At 37.4% G+C, this 24,014-nt stretch overlaps 1 protein-coding gene across 15 annotated transcripts in view; it reads left to right on the top strand.

Annotated features, from left to right (window-relative positions):
- Positions 1-24,014, top strand: part of LOC133115569 (RNA binding protein fox-1 homolog 1) — a 298,065-nt gene that overhangs the window by 240,261 nt on the left and 33,790 nt on the right. For all 15 annotated transcript variants that reach the window (XR_009705835.1, XR_009705834.1, XM_061225379.1 and 12 more), the window contains 2 exons: positions 1,495-1,555; positions 7,020-7,073. Coding sequence is in view for 13 of the 15 variants with exons in the window: in XM_061225379.1 (XP_061081363.1) it covers positions 1,495-1,555; positions 7,020-7,073 (115 nt within the window). In the remaining 2 variants the exon portion in view is untranslated. The remainder of the gene's footprint in view (positions 1-1,494; positions 1,556-7,019; positions 7,074-24,014) is intronic.

Raw genomic sequence — 24,014 nt, 5'->3', positions numbered from 1 at the left:
TATCTTTTTATTTAAAAATATATATTTCAAAATATATATTTTTTGTATTTATTTTGTATTTGTTTATTTGTAAGGGCGCCGTTATGGCCTTCTTTACTCTTGAGTTATTTAGTTTGGCTATTATTTATGAACAGTCGAAGCAGAGAAGGTTATGATTTTATATGTTTAAAGTGCGTAATTAAACATGGGTGCAGTAACTTCCAAAGAAAACGTCAGACAATAGAAATTGTGTACATATCGTCAGTTTATTGCAGGGTTGATGAGGGATATGCGGTGGCTTGAAACTAAGAAAAACGTATCAATTCGGATCATAGGATTGCATTCAAAATACAATAAGTGAGAGGAATCCAAATTTGAGCTTTGCAGCTTGAGCTAAAATTTGACTTCACCCCACACCTCTTTTCATAAAGTACAGAATGATCCAAACTAAATTTAAAGTAATAAAAACTGTCACCACTGATTCCCACTCAACACTGTCTTCACCTATAAAAACGCTATTTTCTAGAGTAAGTCCAATATTAAGTGGTGTAGTCTTTGAGTAAGATGTTGCATATTTTGCCTTTTCATTTTCCTCCTTTTCAACGATAGCACATAGGGCCCTCACCAAACTCTCAGTAACCATGGTAACTGTATACATACACATGCGGGCGATGGTGCCGAATGGTAAGTGGAGAAGTCCATCTGCCGTTTCACGTATTAAGCTGATACCACGTGAATTTTTTTGACTTGTTGTTATTAAGTTTCTTGATGCTATTTTATATTGGTACGCCTGTACTTGAGTGTACATTTAGCGGCCTGAGAGGCACTGATTGGATGGAATTGACTCGTGCACATCTTACTCAGATTGTTAACTCCATTATTGTGTTAAATAATGCACCCTCTTTTTATCCTTTTTAGCTGTGGTTTAAGCTGGAATGTTTCTTTTTATTGTTTTGGTTTGTTTTATTTTTTATTATTATTGCAATGAAACAAAAGGCTCTTGCTCCAAGTGTTTGAATGCTAAATGTTGCTTTTTTCCCAGTGGTACTTCTCTTCTCAAGGGTTATGTTGCACACTGCTAAACTTGTTGTCCCCTTTTGACATTTTCTTTGTGTTCTAGTACCTTGTCTCTCTTCCCTTTTCCACTGCATGTTCCTTCATAAATATATAATTGTTTATTTTTTATTGATTTCCTTTTGTATCTATCATGAATAACGCATGCTTTGAAATTTCTTACCAGTACAATATGCAGTTACTTTTTGATGCATTTTTTGCTTTTATGTCTTTTTAACAATGTATATGATATTGCTTTACTGTAATTGATGTAATTTAATTATTCTCTATGACAGTCATACTACTGATTTAATGTTGCATTTTAACGTAGCCTGTTATCTAATATATGCATTGTAATTACTGAAATTAAATAAATGCATGCTATTTTCAAAACACAGATATATGATAATTCCAAATCCACCACTCCATTGCCAATACTAACAATGCCTTTTTTGTGCTTAGGTTAATAATGCAACAGCACGGGTAATGACAAATAAAAAGACAGTCAACCCTTATGCAAATGGTAAGTTGGGAATACTTATTCATTGTTCTTTATATGTTAGGACATGAATAGAATTCACAGAAGCAGGATTCACATTTCATATTTGTATTTAAGTACAATATTTCACAATGTCATGCAAAGTGTCTGTGTGTACATACTATATGACACATGATATGTATTCAAGTACACCCCATTTATGATATTTCCAACACTCACCCATTGAACTTGCTGTAATAAGAATTACATTTAGTATATACCTTGAATTTGCTAAAATGTTTATTTTATTTTATTAATTGTAATGGTTTAAGAAGATAGCTGACTGAAAAGACAGAACTGTGGAGAAACAAATACTAAAGCTTTGGATAACCCATGACAGACCATGGACATTTTGGTTATTTAAGATCTAAACAGTAGACATTATCTATTTTGTCTGGCATTTAATAACATGCATTACTTTTCACTATACATTGGTATTTGTTTACAATTCTTAACAATTCTTAACACTTCTAACAATTTGTAACACCAATAATTGGAAACAAACCATAGCACTTTAATAAGCTTGTCTAAATGTGTTGCTCAAGATAACAGAGAGAACGCACTGCGGTTATGTCAATCTTTTTTCAAAACATATATCGCTTTCATCTTAACACAGCTGCATAACATGAACCAATATTTATTTGTTTAGAATCGGAAAGCCTTCATAACTGTATGATACCATATCTGCCTGTTAAGCTTAGTAAGAATGTGTGTCAATATATCAACTCTTAATTGTGTTCTGAATGTAAAGGTTAGGGCACATTTCAAGCAATGGATATTTGGTGGGAGCTGCGTCTTTAACTGTAAGGTTCAGTAGTTGTTTTTGTTGGAGGAGTAAGTGCGCTTCTAATGGGGAAGACTGACAGGTCTGCTGGCTGGATTTATTGGAAATCAATCTGCACCCTCCCTTGTTAGAAATGGCACATGTATTGGAAGCTTTTGTAGCATTCCTTTTTTCCCCACATCGTCAGATCAACTCATACCTATTTGGTCATCTCCATGGTTGTCTGTGCCTCTAATTGCGTGGAATGAAGGAGAAGTGAGTTACTTGCTGTCCTCTGGAATGAACAGACCACAGGGGAATTTCCACAAGAGTTTCAATCTGAATAAAAGCTTGTGAATGATTAAGTGTAAGCTTAGGTGTATATTAAACAAATATAAATATTGATTAAGCATATTATCATCTGCTATTATAAGTGATTTCACAGAAGATGACCCATACTGTGGAACTTATTGTTACAAAATCATGCCTGTGAAAAACTGTCCTGGCAGCATACCACAATTACTATTTGATCTTTTCTCTGGAAGTTACTGCAACCATTTTAACTAATATTTCTAAACATGTACAATCATAATCTTATATCTGTGTGTTAATGTATATAAATAATAACTCAAGAGAAATACTGTATTTAAATGAGTAAAGGTTATGATGGCTAATATATACAGTGCAGTCCGTAAGTATTTGGACAATGACACAATTATGCTGTTTTGGCTCTATAAACCAGCACATTGGCTTTGAAATAAAAAAATTAGGTGATCCGTACACTAATTCCAGCCATTTTCAGTCATTCTCCCCTCATTTGATAGGACCAAAAGCAAATTGTCTTAAATAGTCGTCATATTTAGGACTTTTTGCAAGTCCTATGACTGCCTGAAGTCTGTGACAGATATACATCACCAGAAACTGGGTGTGCTCCATGGTGATTCTCTGCCAGGCCTACACTATAGCTATCTTTGGTTCCTGTCTGTTTTGGGAACAAGCAATTGAAATGCATGTTCAGTTGGATTCAAATCACTCAAGAACATTCATTTTTTGGCCCTGAAAATAACTTTCATTGTCCAAGTAGTTTTGAGGCATTCAGTTGCGTCTGAGCAGATTGAGGGGGCGACATTAACTCAGGACGTAAAAGCGGTGCCAGCCTGCACTTTAACCTCATATTCATTGTTTAATTTCAGGTCCAATGTTCTGGAGTATAGTGAAAACACAAAAAATGGTGCCACTGTCCCAATACTTACAAACTGCACTGTTTATCACTTTTTGCTGGCAATTTCCACAATTTTAACTATATTAAAGTCTTATTACTCAAGACTCATGCTGCATTGAAATAAATAAGAAATAACTATAGACTTTACTGCTTCTTCCATAACAATGGCTATATTCTGCTACTTTATGTGAACTGTAATTTTTGCCACCCTTTCCAACCTGGTACTCCAAGCAGAATGTTTTCATAATTATTCATACCACAGACTGTTGATCAAATATGGACCAAGTGCCTGTGATGTCACCGACTGACTATCCATGGGCTTGTGAAAAGCATTTTCAAATCGTGGAAGTGAAGTTTTCAAGTCTGCCCTGTTGTACAATCTTGAGGCAGCGACTGCACAGTAGGGAAACAGGAACCCCTTATATGGGCACTCTATTGTAGCACTACCGAGCCCTCCACTCAGCAGTGCCACACACTGTCCCACATTTGTCCACAAAGTATTTCTACATTGTCCATATAACACAATAACATAACAAATCTGCAAATTGGGGAAAATTACATTTAGAAATGACCTGGTTTGTCACTACATTTTCTTGTGGAAAAAAATATTGACTTTGTATTTTGAACATATACATATACATATACAAGGCATGGCTGAAACACCTATCAACAGCAGTGATGCTAGTGAGCACTGTCAGTCAACAAGACCAATGAAATTAGTCTCAAAACGAAGACCGGCGTATACTGGATTGATAGATGTTTACAGATTTCTTCAAATGTTTCTTTATGTTATGATCACTGCAGTCATTTGGATTCATTTATTAATGTTACCATCCGATTTTCCACAACTAAAAGGCCTGACATTGTGTTAGAGCAGCTAATTAAAAGCCTTTTTCTTCTTACTGTGACCACCTGTGCTACCGTCAATCTCATTTTTCTATTATCATTGCATGGATTTTAGAGTGGCTCATTTCTAAAGTAGTTTGCCCTGTAATCACAGGAACAGTTATACCATTATCCAGTTATATCCCTAAATGTCACTCTAACCAGGATTCTGCAGGATTGGGATGCTGTTAGTTAAGGGAAACGTGCAGTATACAGAACAATTCTCACCATTTTCTTGCTTGATTTGCATTTGGGTTGCATTTACCTGCAGAAATGCTTATTTATAACATAGCTGTAGCATTGTGGTTTGTGTGGGTTTTGTAAAATAGTTATGACCATGTTATTATTTTAAAAATGGCTACTGGTAGATAATATGCTTGCTGGGTACAAAAACTGGCTTGCTTATACCTCAGGCTGAAGATTTACAGATACCATTTTGCCATTCAATGCTCTGATGTTCAGTGATGGAGAATAAAATAACGTGAAAATTCAATGCAACATTATTCATTACTAGGTTTAATTACACAAAATTGATGGAACTCAATGAACGAACACCTACCATGTTTAAAAACCTTTTAAAGATGATGTTACTTTGCAATTAAATAATAAAATCAGCAAATCTTAAAATTATTATTGGGTAATGTTAAAGAACATAAGAACATAACCTTTACAATTAAAGGCTTAATAGCATGAATTACATGTATTTGCATAGTCATTGAATAAGTCATGAGACTCATTAAACCCTGAAGCTTTGCATTCCTGTCTAGATATTCTACTGAAATATTTTAAGTGTATTTTCACTTTGCACTATTTTATCCTGTGTTGGGGTTCACCATTTCAGTATTTATGAAATATGCATTGGGTTTCATGACATGACAGACAAGCTTAACTTAACCTGCACTGATGAACAGAAATTTTCAGTGCAATATATGGGGAAGAGGCTGTCTTGAGGGGAAACAACTCCTCTTTTCCTTTCTAAGAGAGCTCATTAGTTTGGCTCTGAAAGTGCAGAGAAAGCAAAAACGGGGTAGCCAGACTTTTAATAAATTGCCAGATTACTGTGCTGCGGAAGTAGCACACTTTCCCCGCGCCTTCCAATTATTGAACCAGTCATTGTGACCTGGAAAAGTCCAATTTAAACACTAGAAAGCAGTGCCAGGCTCCATTCTTTTCCTTCCTGACATAAACGAGGGACTGACACTTATTACAGGCTGAGGCCCCTCCTTGCTGTGGCAAGGTGTATAATAAAACTGCAAATTGAAATCATGAGTGGGTCAGGACACCGTTTATAATAAAACAAAACTTAATGCGCTGTCACCGCTTTTTATAGGAGCTACATTGTTGGGATCAGTTTGTTTTAATTAACTCCAGCTAGCTTGTGTATCTACATTTACTGCAGCATTATTACAGTATCAGTATTGTTTGTTGACCCTGACATGAAAAATGACATTTTCAAACAAACGGGGCAGGTGATTTTAAATTCGAACGGATAAACTGATAACACGATAACACTGATAAATTAACCGCGAACAATTAGCGTTGATCAGCTGCATGTCACATGTTCACTGGTTTAGATAGAAAGATGTTAAAGAAAAAGGCCAAGTAGATATGTTGCAGGCAAGCCCTTCCACAGTAATTTAAAGTTGTGACCTCAGAGTGCAACTGGGGGTTAGATCAAACAGGTCTCTGATTTATCACCTCTCAGCTGGATTTCTATTGCATGAGCCAAGAATATACAGTCAGTCACTTGACTTTCTTTTGCCTCACATTCGCGCAACTGTCATCTGTAATATGAGTGTGAACCATAACCCAGGAATATAATCTATCCTTTCTTTGTGCTGTACAGGACAGGAGCCCTAGACTTAAAATGGTTGTCTTCAGGGATTTACAAAGACATGCAGAATAAAATAATGCATATTCCAGTTTGTAATGAAGTATAAAAACACAGTATCGTCCAATACAGTATATTAGGCAGCTGGATGGTAAAATTGATTTTAAGCTTTAGAATTTATTTAACAATGATATATATGTAGAGATAGATTGTGAGGCATTGAATCCCCACAACTGTTTACAAGCAAGAGGCTCCAGTACCCTGTATTGTGTTATCTGGTCTGGTCTACCTTCGGAGTTCCACAGACTGCAGAATGGCACCTCATGTCACACAAGATTAACCCGCTCAGTTATGGGCTGGCACACAGCTTGCAGACCAGACAAAGTAAAGTTTAATTGCTGTTATTTCCATGATAAATGGAAGTCTGGGCTTCGACAGCTTGGAGAAAGGTAGGCGGATATGGGCATCTGAAAAAAAAGCAGGAGTGGGAGTGTGGATGAAAAATGAGACAACCTTTCAGCTGAAACTTCGACCGGTATCACAGTGGATTTTTCTTGGGCAAATTGAGAGGCCATTAGAGGAAGTTAAAGGCTAAGGGATCTGTTAGGGATCCCCCCAGCAAAATACCAAGGCACCAACCCAGACCTTATGGTGCTTGGATCATAAGTGATTGATGTCCACTTAGCATTGACCTGTCTTTGACAACACCGGTGAGGGATGATCTAATGGGATCTCTTTCATTCTTCAGGCTGGAAGCTGAATCCAGTGGTTGGTGCAGTCTACAGCCCAGAATTCTATGCAGGTAATTGACATTTTTTAAATATAAATGTGTGTTATTTATTACTGGTACTGGCTTTAGTCAATATCTTGTTTGTACAGTTTCTCTCATCTTTACTCATACTTACATCAGACAATTTAGTGAGCGATTCATGTTCTCTTCCTTTCATAATGATGCCCTATGAATGTGCCTTGCTGTTAGACTGAACTGAGCAAGCTTTATTAAGAGATCTTATTCCACCCTGAGAATATCTAAGAGTAAGGGCCCAGACTGCTCATTTGATCCCTATGGAATCCAAGCACACTGGGGAGTGTGAGTGAAGCCCAGGGCAAATCAACATGTTCAGATCCAAAAATATTTTAAAAATTATAAAGACCTACTGTTCTGCTGATATGGCAAAATGAAGAAACGCATACTGTAGTTAAAGTTAATTGCTTTTAGGTAGCATTGCTTTTGGTTATGGCTTGTTTGGTTTCTGGGAAACATATTGAGGAACCAAAGAAAAGTGGGTAACATCAGGTAGCTAACTGTAGCATAGGCTGTTTGTACAGGTTCACTAACTCCCTTCACTTTTTGGCTTGCTTGTGTGTGGCCCTGCTCCCTCCCTCCACCTGTCTACAACATACAGAAGTTTATTCTTTCCTTGAATTGACTAGATATCTTTTATGTTTCAACCCAGGGCTTCAAATATCATTTCATTTTGATTCTTTAGAATTCTCAACTCTGTGTTGCTATATTGCGTGCTGTTCTTGTGTTAACGTTGCTTGTGCATCAATTAGCAAGCTAACCTAGAAGAAGGTAAATACTGCGATTAGACGTGAGATATGGAATTTATTATTTTCACTATTCTACATCATTTACACTATTCTTCATCATGACCTCCAAATGCACAGATAACCTACTCAGGATCTGAATTATTTTTCATTTTCTGGAAAAATAAACACCTGCTTCATGTCGAGAAATCAGATTTTCCCTATCGGTGATGACTGCCATCTTTGATTACAAGGTGAAGATGATACAGCACATCCAATTTACAAAATGGCTAATGGCAGTTATCTTTGATTTTGCACATTAACGGCAGTTAGGAGCTATTTCCTTTCTAAAATGGTCCAAGTAAAATAACAATAAAAGAGGTATAAACAAAGTGGTCAGGGGATCCTCTGAAATACTGCACTGTGTCCACTAGATGTACAGGTATTATTGCAAGTTAATAATGTCAGAGTGTGGGACAGGGGTAACTGTTATAGCAGGAGTATTATCCTAACAGTTAGCTAGCTTGGTTGGATTTATTGCTGTTTAGGTTGGCAGCTTCCTCCACTTTTCTGCCAGTTCACCTGCGAGGAGTGGTGGAATGAGGAGTATGTTTCCAGCGGTGTGTCACTAGCTATGAATTGTAACAACTAATATTGATGTGCAGCTAGCTGTGTGTTTCCACTAGACTTAGCACACCAAGTTAATGACTTCACATCGGAACAGATTGGCATAGAGAATTGTAGTGTAATTCCAGATGGCTAAACAGGCATTTGCGACTACAAAGGAGTTTTGTTTTGTATTTATTTATACATACATGATCCCCCTGTAAGGAATATTTTTCATTTTTTTTATTTGGCATCTCCAGTCACACCCAAATTTGGCATGTCTCCTGCATTACTGCCAGTTAGCAGAAGCTCTGATCCAGATTTAGACAGCATTCGCATTTATACATCGTATCTATACAGCTGGATCAAAGCAGTCCCATGATTGTGGGTTCTTCCTTTGGAATCAAATCTGTAACCTATGGGTTATAACCCCAGTCTCCTAACAGTTACACTGACATAATATACCATTGCTAGTCTGTAATATCAGTTTGTATTATGTTAATTGCATGTATTCTGCATGTGGTTACTATAAAGAAATGAAATAATTTGTTATGTATGGAAGTGTGCTGTGTTTGCTTGACATAGCCTAGATAAAGTAGATTGAGAAAAATGTATATCTGTGGATTTGGGACAGGTAAATCAGGAGAATTAAATATAGAGGGATCAATTACAAAAATGCACAATTACAAAATAACCAAAGTTTGTGGCTATATTGATAGAGTATATCAGAGTGTACCTGAGAGGGGTGCGTGGGGGTTGGACCCAAAATGCACGACTCAGAAACAATAGTTAAATAAAGTCCCGTTAGGGCTTCATTCGGGACGAGTCCCAGGAGCGTAGTCAACACAAGCAAAGTCCATACACGAAGATCCAGCCAAACAAATATAAAACAAACGAAAAGCACGGTGCCGAGGGAAGAGGCAATCTCTTAGTCGGTAGACGTGCAGGGAGGTCCGGTAGCAGGAGAGCAGTCAGCGGGGCAGATGAACAGGCGGACGGCAGGCAGAGGCGTAGTCGTGGGCGAAGCGGGAGTCGAAACCATGAAACAATCAGCGGGGCAAAAGTACAAAAACGGTAGGCGAGGACGTAGTCAAAAAACAAACAGTGGTAAACAAAACAGAAATCAATGGACGATGGTCGATAACAGGCTTGGATCGTAACGTGTAACAAACAGTAGTAATGCTCAAGAGTTGCGTAGTTAGACTAGAGGCAGACAATTTCGCAGTGAACAGTAGCGTGACTGGGCTATAAATGCGGGTGTAGACAGGTGCAGACAATTAGTTAGAGCGTAGCAAGGAAATGGAAAACAGGTGCGATGGATGACAAGTTTAACAAGGAGATTAGTAATCGTTAGTAATAAACCTATCCTGCCCTAGCATTAGTAAATTAGTAAATGACATGCACGAGAAACGTAAGGTAACATGAACACATGATTAGTTTGTTAGTCTCTACCCAATCCTGATCTAGCGTTAGTAGTTTTAGTAAATAGACAAATGGAAACACTTAGGGAGTGAATGACAGAAAGAGAGAGAGAGAGAGAGAAAAGGCGGAACGCAAGGTTTGCAGAAAAACATGTAAAAGTGTATGCATAACAACGACCAGTTAACGTAACAATAAACATGCATCAAAACATAACACAAAGCGAAACTAAGACGATAATCACTCAACATAACCAGGTAATATAATCGTACGAAAACATAACTAGACATGACAAGAAAATAAATCGTAACGAAATATAACTAAACAACATGACGAACCTAGACAACATAATACATGATAAGACACTACGTGACTAAGACAACATAAATAAACATAAATAAACATAAAACATGGCGAGACAGACCTGAAACGTGACAGTACCAACTTTAATGTTTGTATGGAGTTAGAATCTGTGGTCAGTGTATTTATTTATATGGGAATCCCTAAAAAGTACAAAATGCTGGGGTCTGATAATATTTGCAATGACATACAAAACTATGGCATGATTATGGTGGAATGGGTTAGAACAGTAGTCGCTTTTGTGGGGGAAAATCAGACCAGATGTTGATCAAAATAGATTTTCGAAAAGAACAGAGCAGTCTTCCACCCAATTAAGTTTTTAGAAAAACGAATTTAGAAATATGAGGGTAGTGGGGGGTGTCATAGATGGCTCCCACATGTAGACTACAGTGTTCCCGCATTGTATAATTTAAAACCTGGCCTGAGATTTTGTAGTTCTCCTGGGCAGGCCCTGGTATCTGCTCCAAGGTCTGGCAGGTGGCAAGTGTTTATTCCAATTAGTCAATGGATCCTCTCACACTGTGTTTGGATGTGTGGATGGCAAAGGGCCCATTGACTCAAATGCACAAAAATACACATCTATAAAACATTTTCAGTAATAAAGCAAGACTCTCAAAGGCCTGCTGTGTTCAGACCCCACCACCTGTACCAACAATGAAAAAGCAAGTCGTATACTCACTGTGAATTTACTGTTCAACCTGTTCCACCCAACCAGTACTCTGATCCTAACTTTTCCTTAGGATGGTAAAAATAAAATAAAATAGATTATAATAGTGGGGCAAGGGTAAAAGGAGAAGAGAGGGGCTGATGGGAGAACATTAAAACAGGCTCCATTGGACACAAAACATCTCTGTATGTCCAGTGAGCTCCGGAAATATTGGAACCCTTGATTAACATGAAGAAAAAACAACAGTGGTATGTAGAAGAGCATCTCTGAACACACAACACATCGAAACCGTGCAGTGTAATGGCCTACAGCAGCAGAAAACGAATAGTAAATACCTAATACTGAGTGTATTAGGTACATAAACCATGTAGGATCCTGAGTCCATCATTGCATGGATTCAACAAGGTGCTGGAAACATTACTTAGGGATTGAATCAACATGGATTTTGGTCCATGCTAATTCAATAGCATCACATAATTCCTGCACATTTTTCGGCCACACATTCATGCTGCGAGTCTTCTGTTCCACCTCATCCTAAAGGTGCTGTTGGATAGAGATTTGGGACTGTGCGAGCCATTGGAGTAAAGTGAAGTTACTGTTATGTGGAGCCAGCCTGAGATGATGTGTGCTTTGTGACATGGAGCATTATCCTGCTGGAAGTAGCCATTTGAAAAAGGGTAGATTGTTGTCATAAAGGGAGGCACATGGTCAGCAACAATGCTTAAGTATGCTGAAGCATTCAATGATGCTGAATTGATATTCAGGGGTGTAATGTTTGCCAAGAAAACATTCCCCAAAGCATTGCACCACCACCAGCAGCCTGCACCATTGACACAAGGCAGGAAGGATCAATGGATTAATGTTGTTTAGGGCAATTTTTAACCCCACCATCTGATCAAGATTTTGCCAGAGGATGTTTTTCTGGAGTCAGTAGCTTCAGTTAATGTTCACATCAGCCATCAGAATGGGAAAATGTTTTTATCTAAGTGGCCGTGAAATGATTGTTGGTGGCAGACTGGGTGGTTTGAGTGTCTCAGAAACTGCTGTTCTCCGGGGATTTCCATGCACATTAGTCTCTAGAGTTTGCGAAGAATGGTGCCAAAAACTAAAAAATCCAGTGAGCATCAGTTCTGCAGACAGAAACACCTTGTTAATGAGAGACGTCAGAGGAGAAGGAAGGAAGCTGACAGGAAGGTGACGGTAACGCAAATAACCACACATTACAACAGTGGTATGCAGAAGAGCATCGCTGAACGCATAACTTTAAGTGGATAGGCTACAGCAAAATTAAGTAATAAATAAGTGATAAACTAAAAATTCAGTAATAAATAAAAGTGCTCACTGAGTGTGTGTGTATATATATATATATATATATATATATATATATATATATATATATATATATATATATATATATAATGTTAAAATCAATATTTTCTATTTCAACTGAGCCTTTCCTAATTCAGTGCCCATTTTCTTAATTACAAAAAGGGAACACTATTGATTTGCTTTGTCTCATCTCTGAAGCCTCCAATCACTTTTTAGCCCCCCGTGCATGCAGACAAATGTGTGATTTTACCCCTCCCACTCCTTTAAGTTAATGAGAAGTTTAATTATAATTAGTGCTGCATTAATACACAATGATTTGGTCCAATGTAGAAATTACTTGAATGATTTTGTCTGGGCAGCAGCTACAAAGTGCTATTGGCATATGCATATCGGGGTCTGCCTAATAAAGCAGATGAAGGATTAGGAAAATATTTGTAGCAGAGTTTAAAGAAAATTCTATAGATACTGAATTTTGTGGAAACTGAATTTTGTGGAAATAACAAGAGGCCATTTGGACTTACACTTGCCTGCTACCCAAATGATGAAAAATTTAGCCACTTTAAATATAAAGATGATATATCTGAGGAGAAACTGTTGATTTAAGGCATCTTTAATCTTCATAAATAAATAAAAAACAGGGGGTTATACAAAGCTGTCAGAATGGCACTGATGAATGGTAAATTCACCAGTTCTCAATTGCCGGTGAAGACACTTGCCGTAAGGCTGAACCACATTGTACATCATGTCTGCCAGCTCATCTTTATGATTAAATATTTCGTCGGAGGAGGCTATAACCCTGTAAAGCTTAACAAGATTCATATGATGCACCACTCAAATTTGCATAACTCACTTTTCCCACTGTGGAGCCTTGGCAAGATTGGGAGGGATGGAATATTAGAATTGAGCAAAATTACTCTGAGAGACAAAATCAATAGAGGGAGAAGAGGAAAGAAGCCCCCTAATGCAATGCAAATCTGAGATATAGTTGTGTCTTGACAACTTGAAGCGAGACCATTAAAGTCAAAAGCAAAAGAACATAATGTAAATCATCTGAAAAGTGCTCTCTCTCTCTCTCTCTCTCTCTCTCTCTCTCTCTCTCTCTCACTCTCTCTCTCTTGCTCTCTCTAATCCTTTCTCTGTAAAAATGAAACATGTTGTAATGATCAATTATACCATTTTACTTTTTAATTTTAGGTATTTTTTCTTTCTGTTTTATTGTCATGACTGGATTTGCTCTTACTGTTAAAATGTTATAAATGATGGATTCTATCTTACACAATTCAGAGTACGAATGGGAGCTTTCAAAACAAATTATATGATGAAAGCAAATAATTGAACATTACAAAACATTGCCTTTGCCAATATATAAGATCCATTATTTATTGACTTTGGTTGGTGACGGGAAAGACTAAATGAGAAGCTTGCCTTAAATATTTTGCTGTATTTTTTTCTCTGCTGTTTATTCTGGTACAATTATTTAATTTGTAGCTACACTGCAATGGTTTACTTGGGGGGGGGGGGGGGGGGCTTTCTATTGTGGTTGATTTGCACAGACTGTTTTGGATATGCATGTGACAATGAGCAAAAAGCATTGTCGCTAGAATAATTTTACCATTGTTCATCACTGGGTATGTTTAATTATGACCCCCTGCACTGGACTTGCATAGTGTTTTTGCCTGATGTGTCATTTTGAAATTCAAAATTATCTCAAGCTTGATGTTGGCGTGGTTGCAGCTCTACAAATAAGAGCAAAGGTATCTAAAGAAACACATGTATCATGAGCACTTTATTTCTTTGTGTATCATTTATTATTAAAGCCAAATGGATTTTGTAGATGTCAATGAAACATACAATGAAGCAGAAATTACCTGTAATTGATCATTGTATGATCAGTATACACTCAGTCAGCACTTTATTAGGTATTTATTAGATTTCTTCTGCTGCTGTAGCCGATCCACTTTAGAGGTTCAATGTGTTGTGTGTTCAGAGATGCTCTTCTGCATACCGCTGTTGTAATGTGTGGTTATTTGTGTTGCTGTCACCTTCCTGTCAGCTTTGACCAGTCTGGCCCTTCTCTCCTCCTTTCTCATTAACAATGAGCTTTTTCCCGCAGAGCTGCTGCTCACTGGATGTTATTTTCTTTTTCGCACCATTCTCTGCAAACTGTAGAGACTGTTGTGTGTGAAAATCCCAGGAGATCAGCAGTTTCTGAGATACTCAAACACACCCTGTCTGGTGCCAACAATCATTCCACAGTCAAAGTCTCTTAGATCACATTTCTTCCCCATTCTGACATTTGGTCTGAAAAACATGTGAACCTCTTGATCATGTCTGCAGGCTTGTCTGCATTTCGTTGGGTGATTGGCCGATTAAATATTTGCATTAACAAGCTGGTGTACAGGTCTAACTAATCAAGTGCTCAGTGAGTGTATATAGCACGCTGTGGTGCTAATGAGTTCTCACATTAAAGTCAGCAACACAATGCAAGGGCTGTCACTGCACCTTTATTAAACGTATCCCTCCTTTTCAAAGATTTCACTCATTCAGCATGTTTTGCTGTCTTTGTGATGAAGTCATTTTTAAATAACAGTGAGACCATTGAATGTTGAAAATGTATATACCTAATATGAAATTAAATCATAACGTAAACATGGATTACTCTGTGAGTGCTCATCCCCTTATTCTTTCAAAACATCATTCAGCTTGTGAATATGAATGAAGCCCCTTTACGTGAACCATATAATGATTTGGATGTGGTCTTGAATAAGAACCTTTAGTGATGCCTTGTCACCTTGCCACCCCATAAATGACCGTGTCCTATTAAAATGGCTGTCTCATACATGTATGTTTTACAAACAGACTGTGGTTTGTTTTATCCCTTTTTCAAAAAGCACCTACATTTGCAGAATTTAGCTTTGATTGGACCGTGGGTAATGGGTAATGGGTAAAGGCTTTGTTGCGCTACCGTGGTATGAAAACAGAACACACGGCATCTGCGTATTATTTCGGTTTTAATGTTAGTGTAAAAAGGGGTTCACATCGAGCTGGTTTTTGCCAAATTACAAAGAGAAAGAGATCATGTGGTTATTGGTCCCACTGGGCTGTCCTGGATTGTGGCATGAGGCTTCCAGGGAGTTTGTTTTGACAGGCTCGCTGGCAATGATTGTTTTTAGTCAGAGGATGCATCTAGACTGTGGTATTTTTACAGCTTTAAATGAGCTGCTTTGTCCTTCTGCTGCCCTCATTACAGCTAATCTCAAAAACACTGGAGCTCGTTATACAGCCTTCAGCGGCTGCATGCAATTTAGATTTTCCCACAATTAACTTGAAACATTGTATCTATTTTCAAGAGGCCATAATACATTGCGCCCGGTCACTGCTTGAGTTGCCAGCTCTGCAGACATTGAGTCATTTGGGAATAGACATTTTGTGTCTTTTGTAGCTCCGTCTTTCCTTGTGTGCGCCTGGTGATGCAGGTGTTTGATGTGAAATGTATGATGAAGCAAAATAGCCACACTCGAGGTCATGTTCTTTTTCTAGACAACAATAGGTCCACCCTGCTTTTGCTGGCCATGCATGTCTTCTATGATGAATAACATGAGTAAGTTCTGTGCTCTATTATACACTGCTAGTGAATGAGCTTGACCATACTAGATTTATAATGATTCAGGTCAAGATCGTTTTTTATGCAAAGCACTGGAAGAAGATAAAGGGGTATATAATTCCTTGAGTATTCAGACGCAATCAGAAGTTATCAAGGATTTGAGGGTTATTTGCACATATTTTTACCATTTGTTTTAAAGTCCAAAATTTGTAATTTGTCAGCAGATTTTTTTAAGGAAATTAAAAACACCACACTCCAACGTTTGCTGCAGTAACAGATTCAAATATTTTTTGCTAAGTATCTACCAGCTTTGCACACTGTTTGCAATAGATTTTTGCCAATTATATTTGCTCCAGGTTGCTTAAGTTGGTCTGGTGATGCTTGTGGACCACAAATAGTGCCCCAGATTCTCAATGGATTTGAGATCAGGACTTCAGAACATTTGGATCAACTTTTGGTTTTCAAGCCACTTCTATGCTGCGAGGCTTGTGCTTGAGATAAAGTTGACCTTTGTCCCAAGTTTCAGTTTTCCAGCAGACTGAAGCAGGTTATCTTGCAGTATCTCCCTGTATGTTTCCCCAACCATTCGTCTTTAAGTTTTAACAAGATGCTCAGTCCCTACTGAGGAAATGCATCATCGCTGCATCCCCACACTACACTGCAAGGATGGTGTTTCTGAGGTATGGGCAGTGTTAGTTTTGTGCCACACACAGCACATATTACATTTTGGGCAAAAAACTCCATGTTGGTCTCATCTGACCGCAACACCATTCCCCACAGCTTAGCTGAGTCACTCACATGCTTTCTGGTAAACTCCAGACATGCTCTGAGAGGGTTCTAATGGCTTCTTACTTGCCACCTTCCCTTATAAGCAGTTTTATGAAGAGCTCTTGATATTGTTGACCTTTACTCCACTGAAACCAGGAGCTCCTTCAAAGTGATTGTTGCCTCTCTGTGGCTTCCCTCGCAAGTCTCCCTCTCGCTCAGATGCTGAATTCTGAGGGACAGCCTTTCTAGGCAGCTTCTGCTTCCTGTTTCGTGATCCAAAAATGCTCACTGGGATATCCTGAGATATCGTGTTTTACCCTTATCCTGACTTATGCATTTGTATTGAATAATATTGCAGCCCCTTCTGGTCCAGTTGCCTTGAAATTAGACCCCGTTGTCTGAAAATAACATTGTCTTAAATTCTATCTTTTATCAGTCATTGATTCAAGGTGTAGCAATATAACCGGTTTATCATTGTAAAGCTTTGACTCTTCACACTTTGATGCAAAAAACCCTGACTCGATTGGTAAAACCACTAGAGATGACACAATAAATAACAAGGCAGTCTGGCCTCGCAACAGAGGACTGAAATTGATACCCCAGGTTAATGATTACAAAATTTTAAAATCCAAAATATGTCTGCAACCAGACAAATGGCTTCTAATCCTTCTCTACTGGGATTTATGTAAACAAATTACCCCCTTAGCCAAAACAAATAAATCCACTCTTTGTACATAGGCTAGGAAAAGTCCATGCATTATTTCCATTGAGCTGAAAGCATTTTTAGCGGCACCTGAAAACAAGCATTTCTGTAGGCTATATGTAATTAACAAAAAGTAAAAAATGTCAGTAAGTACTTCTTACCTTACAAATGGTGAAAAAATATCTTAATCAGTGCTGAGTAAATAATCTGAAAGCAAGCCCATACATGGACAAATTGATAGTATGACCTACTATTATGACTCTATTGCTGGAAACCTAGTCACATGTTACATAGATATTTTATTGCATAACCAGCAACTTGGACCAGGGCAGTTTTGCAGAAGGCACAAGATACAGCTTGGCACACACATGACACCAAATGTATTGTTCATATAAACACATATAAACAGATGTTTCCTACATATGTAGGAAATAGACCAATTATTAAAAACAAGCATTCAGGTGACATATATAACCATCCATAAAACCTCTCAAGAACTGACATTGCTTTGGTTTACAGTAGTGAAAGACTGTACCACCAATTTCCATACTAAATGAGTGATGCTGGGTGCACTACTTACTCAGATATTAAATGTTTTTGTAATTATGAAAACATCATATTGTATTTTCTTTCTTAAAAATATATTCCAGCATAAACCACTCTTACCTTAAAATGATTAATTTTGAGAATAAAATAGTTTGTTTTCAGACAAAATATCAAACAGGCCAAATGTTCAATGTACAATTTGTAATTCAGTAAAATATTAGAATTGCTCATGGGTCTGAATAATTTTATTCTGTATTTGGGAAAAGCTCATTCATCAGATGTATAAATGTGGTAGAATTACACCTTTCTAAGATACACATTCTCACAGATTTATTGTGCATTATAAGAAATCATATGCAGTCATGATTCACTGCTATCTTCCATCAGATGGATTACATCTGATTTTACTCAGAAGCTTAAAAACAGCACAGTATACATGAATTCTCTTGCAGGCTCTAGACACTTTGAGGAGATAATTCAAAAAAATAACTCACTCTGTTTTTCCACCCCTACTCTCTCATGCAAAAAATTAGCTGCCAATCTGTACTTAATCACTATTGAGGGTAATAATAGAATAGTTGATGAACTACATCCTACTTGTAAAAACAAATGTTGATGCAGTAGTTCCTACAAAAGCTGATAGCACATTACATTGCCTCAGATTGTAAATGTTATCAGATGTGTTATTAAATGTTTTCTTGCATTACAGTAGGCTAGGATTGATTGTGTGCAAATTATACATACTTGCATTATCTCTTGATGCGCAGCTGGAAAACCATCTTGGTTCCTTTGCCCTGTTACTGATGCCTGTCACACAATACTGACCTCTAGTGGCCCAAAACATGTTACGTAGCAATACATGTGAGTGTATTCAAATAGTTCTTTAATATCTGCTCCTTATTGTAAAATGTTTGCAATAAAGCAAATGGTCACAAAAAAAAATGTATTTACTTCTTTAACCCATTGAGTATTATCCCATTTTTTAACAAAAACTTGAAAATGACATACCCAAAAGTAAATTGTTACTGTTCTTGAACCCTTTTGAATTGGAAGTGGAAGCTTTTTTTTCTCACCAAAACATTGATCTTTTTTTTTTTTGGAGTGGACACAGATGCTTGTGGCTGTGATTGATAGGCTTAGAAAGACAATGGGGGCACAGCCACAACACTGAATGAATCCCCTTTCATATTTGATGACAATATCACAAAAGATTATATCAGGACTGCATTGTAAGCTACCTCTAGGCGGGTTTACAAAAAAGGACATTAGGATACTCCAAAAGGACACACGGTAACCAAATGAAATCATGGGTATTATGAGGTGTGCAGTACTATATATTGTGTCCTGAAAAGATTAAGCTTCAAAATGTGTGTTTTCTTATTCAAGCCTAACAAACTATACACTGTTGGAAACGTTTATTAGCTATGTTGCTAGCCAGTCACCACTGTAATAGCATACCATTAGCTGGTTGTATGCTGAGTAGAATTTAGACTGTAGTTGCTTGGTCAGAGAAAGGAGCCAATAAGGAGTGACTTATTTGCCAGTACTGGTCAGTAGGTGGGCTGATCATGTTTCATAGAGCCTATACAAAAAGTATATAAAAATAACAGCATACCTATTTACAAGTACTTTTGTACATGTACGCGATGGCGAAAATGTTTTATTCCTCTGGAAAAATGCTAACAAAAGAATGAATGTTCATTCTATTCATGTGTCTTCTAGTTACAACATTTTTGTAATTAGAAACTATTATGGATTTGGTTTTCTGGACCCTTGCCATGAAATTAATACAGACTTTACCTGTTGGAAGGAAGATGAGGTCTCCCCACACTTGTTTTGCCACCCCAAAATAAGGAACTGTTGTCGCAAGAGCAATGACATCATAAAATAGATCATACAGCTAGTACTGTGAGTTTTAACGCTTTCAAACAGTATATCGCCTGACCATATTGATTGAAAATTTCACTGTGGAAAAAAATGAATGCACATAAACCCACTTCAGCCTGAATATGGGCTGGTGCGACTTATGGGGTTCCTTTTATTTCCAGTAAATATTGTTTGTAATAATTACCCATTTTACTTGGTAAAATTGATACATAAAAACAACTGATGGAGTATACCCGAAAGATTTTCATTTGAATCCAGTCAATTCATCCCATCGCTCTGAAGGATTACAGCTGAGCATGAATGGAAACCGATTAATTTACTTATTATATATTAAATTCAATCAACAACAACCCCGGTGAGCAAGGGTGAGTGTTCTCTTTCAGTGTACAGCCATGTAAAGTACTGGATAAAGTGTGATATTCAGATTGGTAATAAAGACCAGCAACCATTGCTAATGCAGAATTAAGTTGGTTCATATGCTTATTAATCACCCCCATATTTTTTCCCTCAATGCATAATTTTCTGATAAAATTTCCATCAGCTTCTTTAATTAAACTAATGGTTTAAATGAGGTTCCAGATCAGTAGTTATTAATCCTTCTAAAGAATTTCACAGCAGCCCAAGTGTTATTAATTAGCCTGAAAAAAATCCTAGATATTATTTTAAAGTTAAAACACTTGAAAGTAAGGGCATTTCACAAGCAATGAGGTATGAACATGGATTCTATGCTCAGTCATGTGGGTTCATATCCACAAAGCTGCCTAGTGCCTACTTTTGCTTAACATCTTTCCCCCACTGTTTTACAGTAATACTGTAATCAGCCCATTTTAATATAGCACTGCACATCTTCTTTGTTTATTCAAAAGCCGTTATTTGTTCTCTCTCTTGTCTTAATCATTCATTCATTCATTCATTCATTCATTCTCTCATGTATTCCCTTCCGCCATGACTAGTCTCAAATTGTTTGGATTCACTAAGATGTGGGCCAAGGTATTCCCTACCTCCTTTGTAGGTAGGTAGGTATTCCCTGCCTCCTTTGCTTGCATCACATTGTTTTAACGTGATGAGAGCTGTGAGTCAGTTCCATCAGAACTTTAATGTGTCAAGCATATGCCGGATACCAAACAAATGTATTGCTATGTAGGGATGCATGGTAGGGACATATTGGGCCGATATGTAGTTTCAGTTTTAAACACAATATTTGTACAATTATTGTACATTAAAACAGGAATGTATTTATTTATCTATCACCATGAAATCCAGTAAATAACACACAGGTTTTGAATGCATTTCAATTTGTAGTGTGCACTCTTCATTGAATGCCAACCAAATTGGCTTCCTAGAAGTTTTTTGTAATACGGAAGATGTGTGACGACATCCAATCTGTATTTATGCATCAGTGCACTCAGAGTGAAAACTGCTTAAGCACTGTCCCAGAAGCAAATAGTCTAGCTAGCTGCTAAAGTGGCTAGCAATGGTAACAATGGTTACCACTGGTAAATAGGGAAAGAAATAATTTCAAAATTATTTATGTTGAATGTGGATATGAATGCAAACATTTTTTGTATTAAGACTTTTATTCATTTTATTTGTTTTTGTTAAAATATGCAAATCTCATGAATAATTAAAAAACAGATATTTGCATATTTTTTTAATTACCTTGTCTCAGAGGATTAAGTCTGAGTTCATTTTTCTATTTCAATGTGATGAATGACTCAAGAGCTGTGGAATTACAGAGGAGTTTTTTTTCATTTTTGTTTTATCGATGTATTATTTGAAAGACTATATACCAGAAAATTCAGATTTTTTGCTATTTGTCTCCATAAAAGATACCCCATAAAATAGACATCACAAAACCTCTGTAATTACCCAGCTAATAATATTATGAGGCACTAAGTAACATTTGGTAGCTATCTCTATGTTAAGTTAAACGTTTTCTGTCCAGGAAATTATGTAATTTAGATACTTATGAGAAAAATGTCTGGATTGAATGAAAAAAATAGATTCAACATTTTTTGATTGTTTGACGGCAGGGCATTTTCCATTCAAGTGTGTTTGGTTGAATACAGAAGCTAATAAGTCAATGCTATTGTTTTGATGTGGAAGATGTTGATGATGTTGAATTTGATCACCATTTCCCTACCTGCTTCAAGAATTCCATTTCCGAGTCTTAACTGTCAACAAATGTTACCACAGGAAGTGCCGATCCCATTAAATCCATGACTAAGGTTTTGTCAACACATCCCTATACCATACAGTGCTTCTGCTGCATAGCTTTATTTAACGGAGACAGCCTTGACATCAGCTGCCTCGCACAGCGCAGTAGAGCTGACTGGCATTGAGTCACACACAGTTCTGGCACCGTCTGTAATGAGCGACTCTTCCCCCTGTCCCTCTGCTCATGTTTATTTTGGTTATCCAGTGGGGTGCTGCCCTGCAGTTTGTGCCCACTCTGCCCTGGCATCTTCATCAGTCGACTAATCATAATGTGCACCAGTGAGTAGTGTTCACATTGCCTTCTGGACACAAAAGAAACACAGACGTCCCCTCTTTTAAAATGCAGGCCTCGTGCTGGAGAAAGCCTCATCGGAGATGAGTAAATGATCCGCTATTACATTAATTGTTCTTGATATTACCTGACAGAAGTTGGAGCCAAAGGCTCAGTATTGAAAGGATACACAATGCAGACTTACAAACCATAATTGGCATGCTTGCTCTCCCGTTTTTTTTTTTGTGAAATAAGTGAATTAAATATTGAATTCAATGGTGTGTGTGTGTGTGTGTGTGTGTATGTGTGTGTCATTTTTGTAGCAATATAACCGATACTATGTTCTTACTAAGGCCCCCTTATGTATTTTTTTAATGTCTTGAGATATTATTTTCAGAGATAGCGGATAGCAGACACGGATTCACCAGAGAGCTTGCACTTTTGCTCTCGACAGATATTAAAACAATAAACTACAGTGCCCAGGGACTAAAGCCTTGGAGCTTCCAGCCAACAGTGATACATAGACAGGATGCCCTCTGAAAGGTGGGAAACATGTTATTCCTCAAGTGAATCCCAGGGTGTTGACAGACACTGAAGTGTCTGTAACAACAACATATATCTATTATTGCTATTTGCGAAATTCTCCAGATACTCAGCTGTTCACAATATGCGACATGAGCCACATGTTTCCGTGTAAAGGTCACCTCCTTATCTTATTGTGCGGCTTGGTGGTAAGACCTGCCAGGGATTTATGTGTGCTTGCACACATCAAAAAGATTTAGCACCCACCTGAGGCTGCAAGCATGCAGTAAATGGAAGACTTCCTTCTTTAAAATATTTCTGTCCTCAATTAAATATGGACAATGAGGGTCACAGTTAGAATGCCTGCCAGATATTTATCCAAACACAGTAGTTCTAAATGAGAAGATAAGTAGCGCCCATATGTTCTGCAATGTTCAGTGTATATGAGGTTACTCTTGACGTGGTCATGGGGAAGCCTTTTCCACCAGGGGAAGCTGAAAGTTCTTGCAGAATTATTTTCCACAATTTTCCCAGTGCAGACCCCTGTAGCAGGTAACCCTGCTGAAAGATCCACTGTGTCTAAATCCACAATTGTGCTTTTAGTGTGTGTGTACAGTAGGTATATATTTGCTGCAATAATGGCTATGTAGTTAAAAGCATAATATTTTTTTGACGATGACCTAAAGTATTTCTTTCCCTTATCTTTAGTTAATAAGGAACCTCTTCAAATCCAGGCTTCAATTTTGAAAGAAAATGGACCAATTCATGCATTAGACCTCTGAGCAATCATCTTATTTACCTTAAATGAGGAATTTCTCAGGAATTCAATTACCACACATTCTGTTTTTCAAGAAACTACCCTGCATACAAAGTTAATTAATCAAGGCTATGTCAATTTCCCCCTGCTATGTCATTTTGCAGAGAGGTAATTAATCACAAATTGCCTAACGACAATTCAAGAATCATTTATGGTCTTTTAGGAAAAATGTCAGAGCAAGCAAGCAGGAAGGGGGTGGGATGTTGATGTTGAAAAAAATGCCTCACATATTTCACACATTTTTCTATTATCAAATCTTGCAAATGCCAGAAAATAAACAAACAACAAACAACTTGTCTTAAAAGGACAAATGAGACCCAAAGCATTACTGCTTTGCTGTAATGTCAGAGGATTCAGTATTCAGTCAGAAGATTCCATAGTGGAAATTAAACATTCATTCCATGTTTCTTTTCTTATTCTTTTTTGTGTAAAATGTGTGCATGGAATGTGATACTTGAATAATAAAGTTTTTGATGATAGTTAATAGAAGGGAAAAT

The sequence above is a fragment of the Conger conger genome, chromosome 2 (assembly GCF_963514075.1).
Source record: "Conger conger chromosome 2, fConCon1.1, whole genome shotgun sequence".
In the NCBI taxonomy this organism is placed as follows: Eukaryota; Metazoa; Chordata; class Actinopteri; order Anguilliformes; family Congridae; genus Conger; species Conger conger.
The sequence above is the reverse complement of the archived record's forward strand: the minus strand, read 5'-3'. Positions and strand labels throughout refer to the sequence as shown.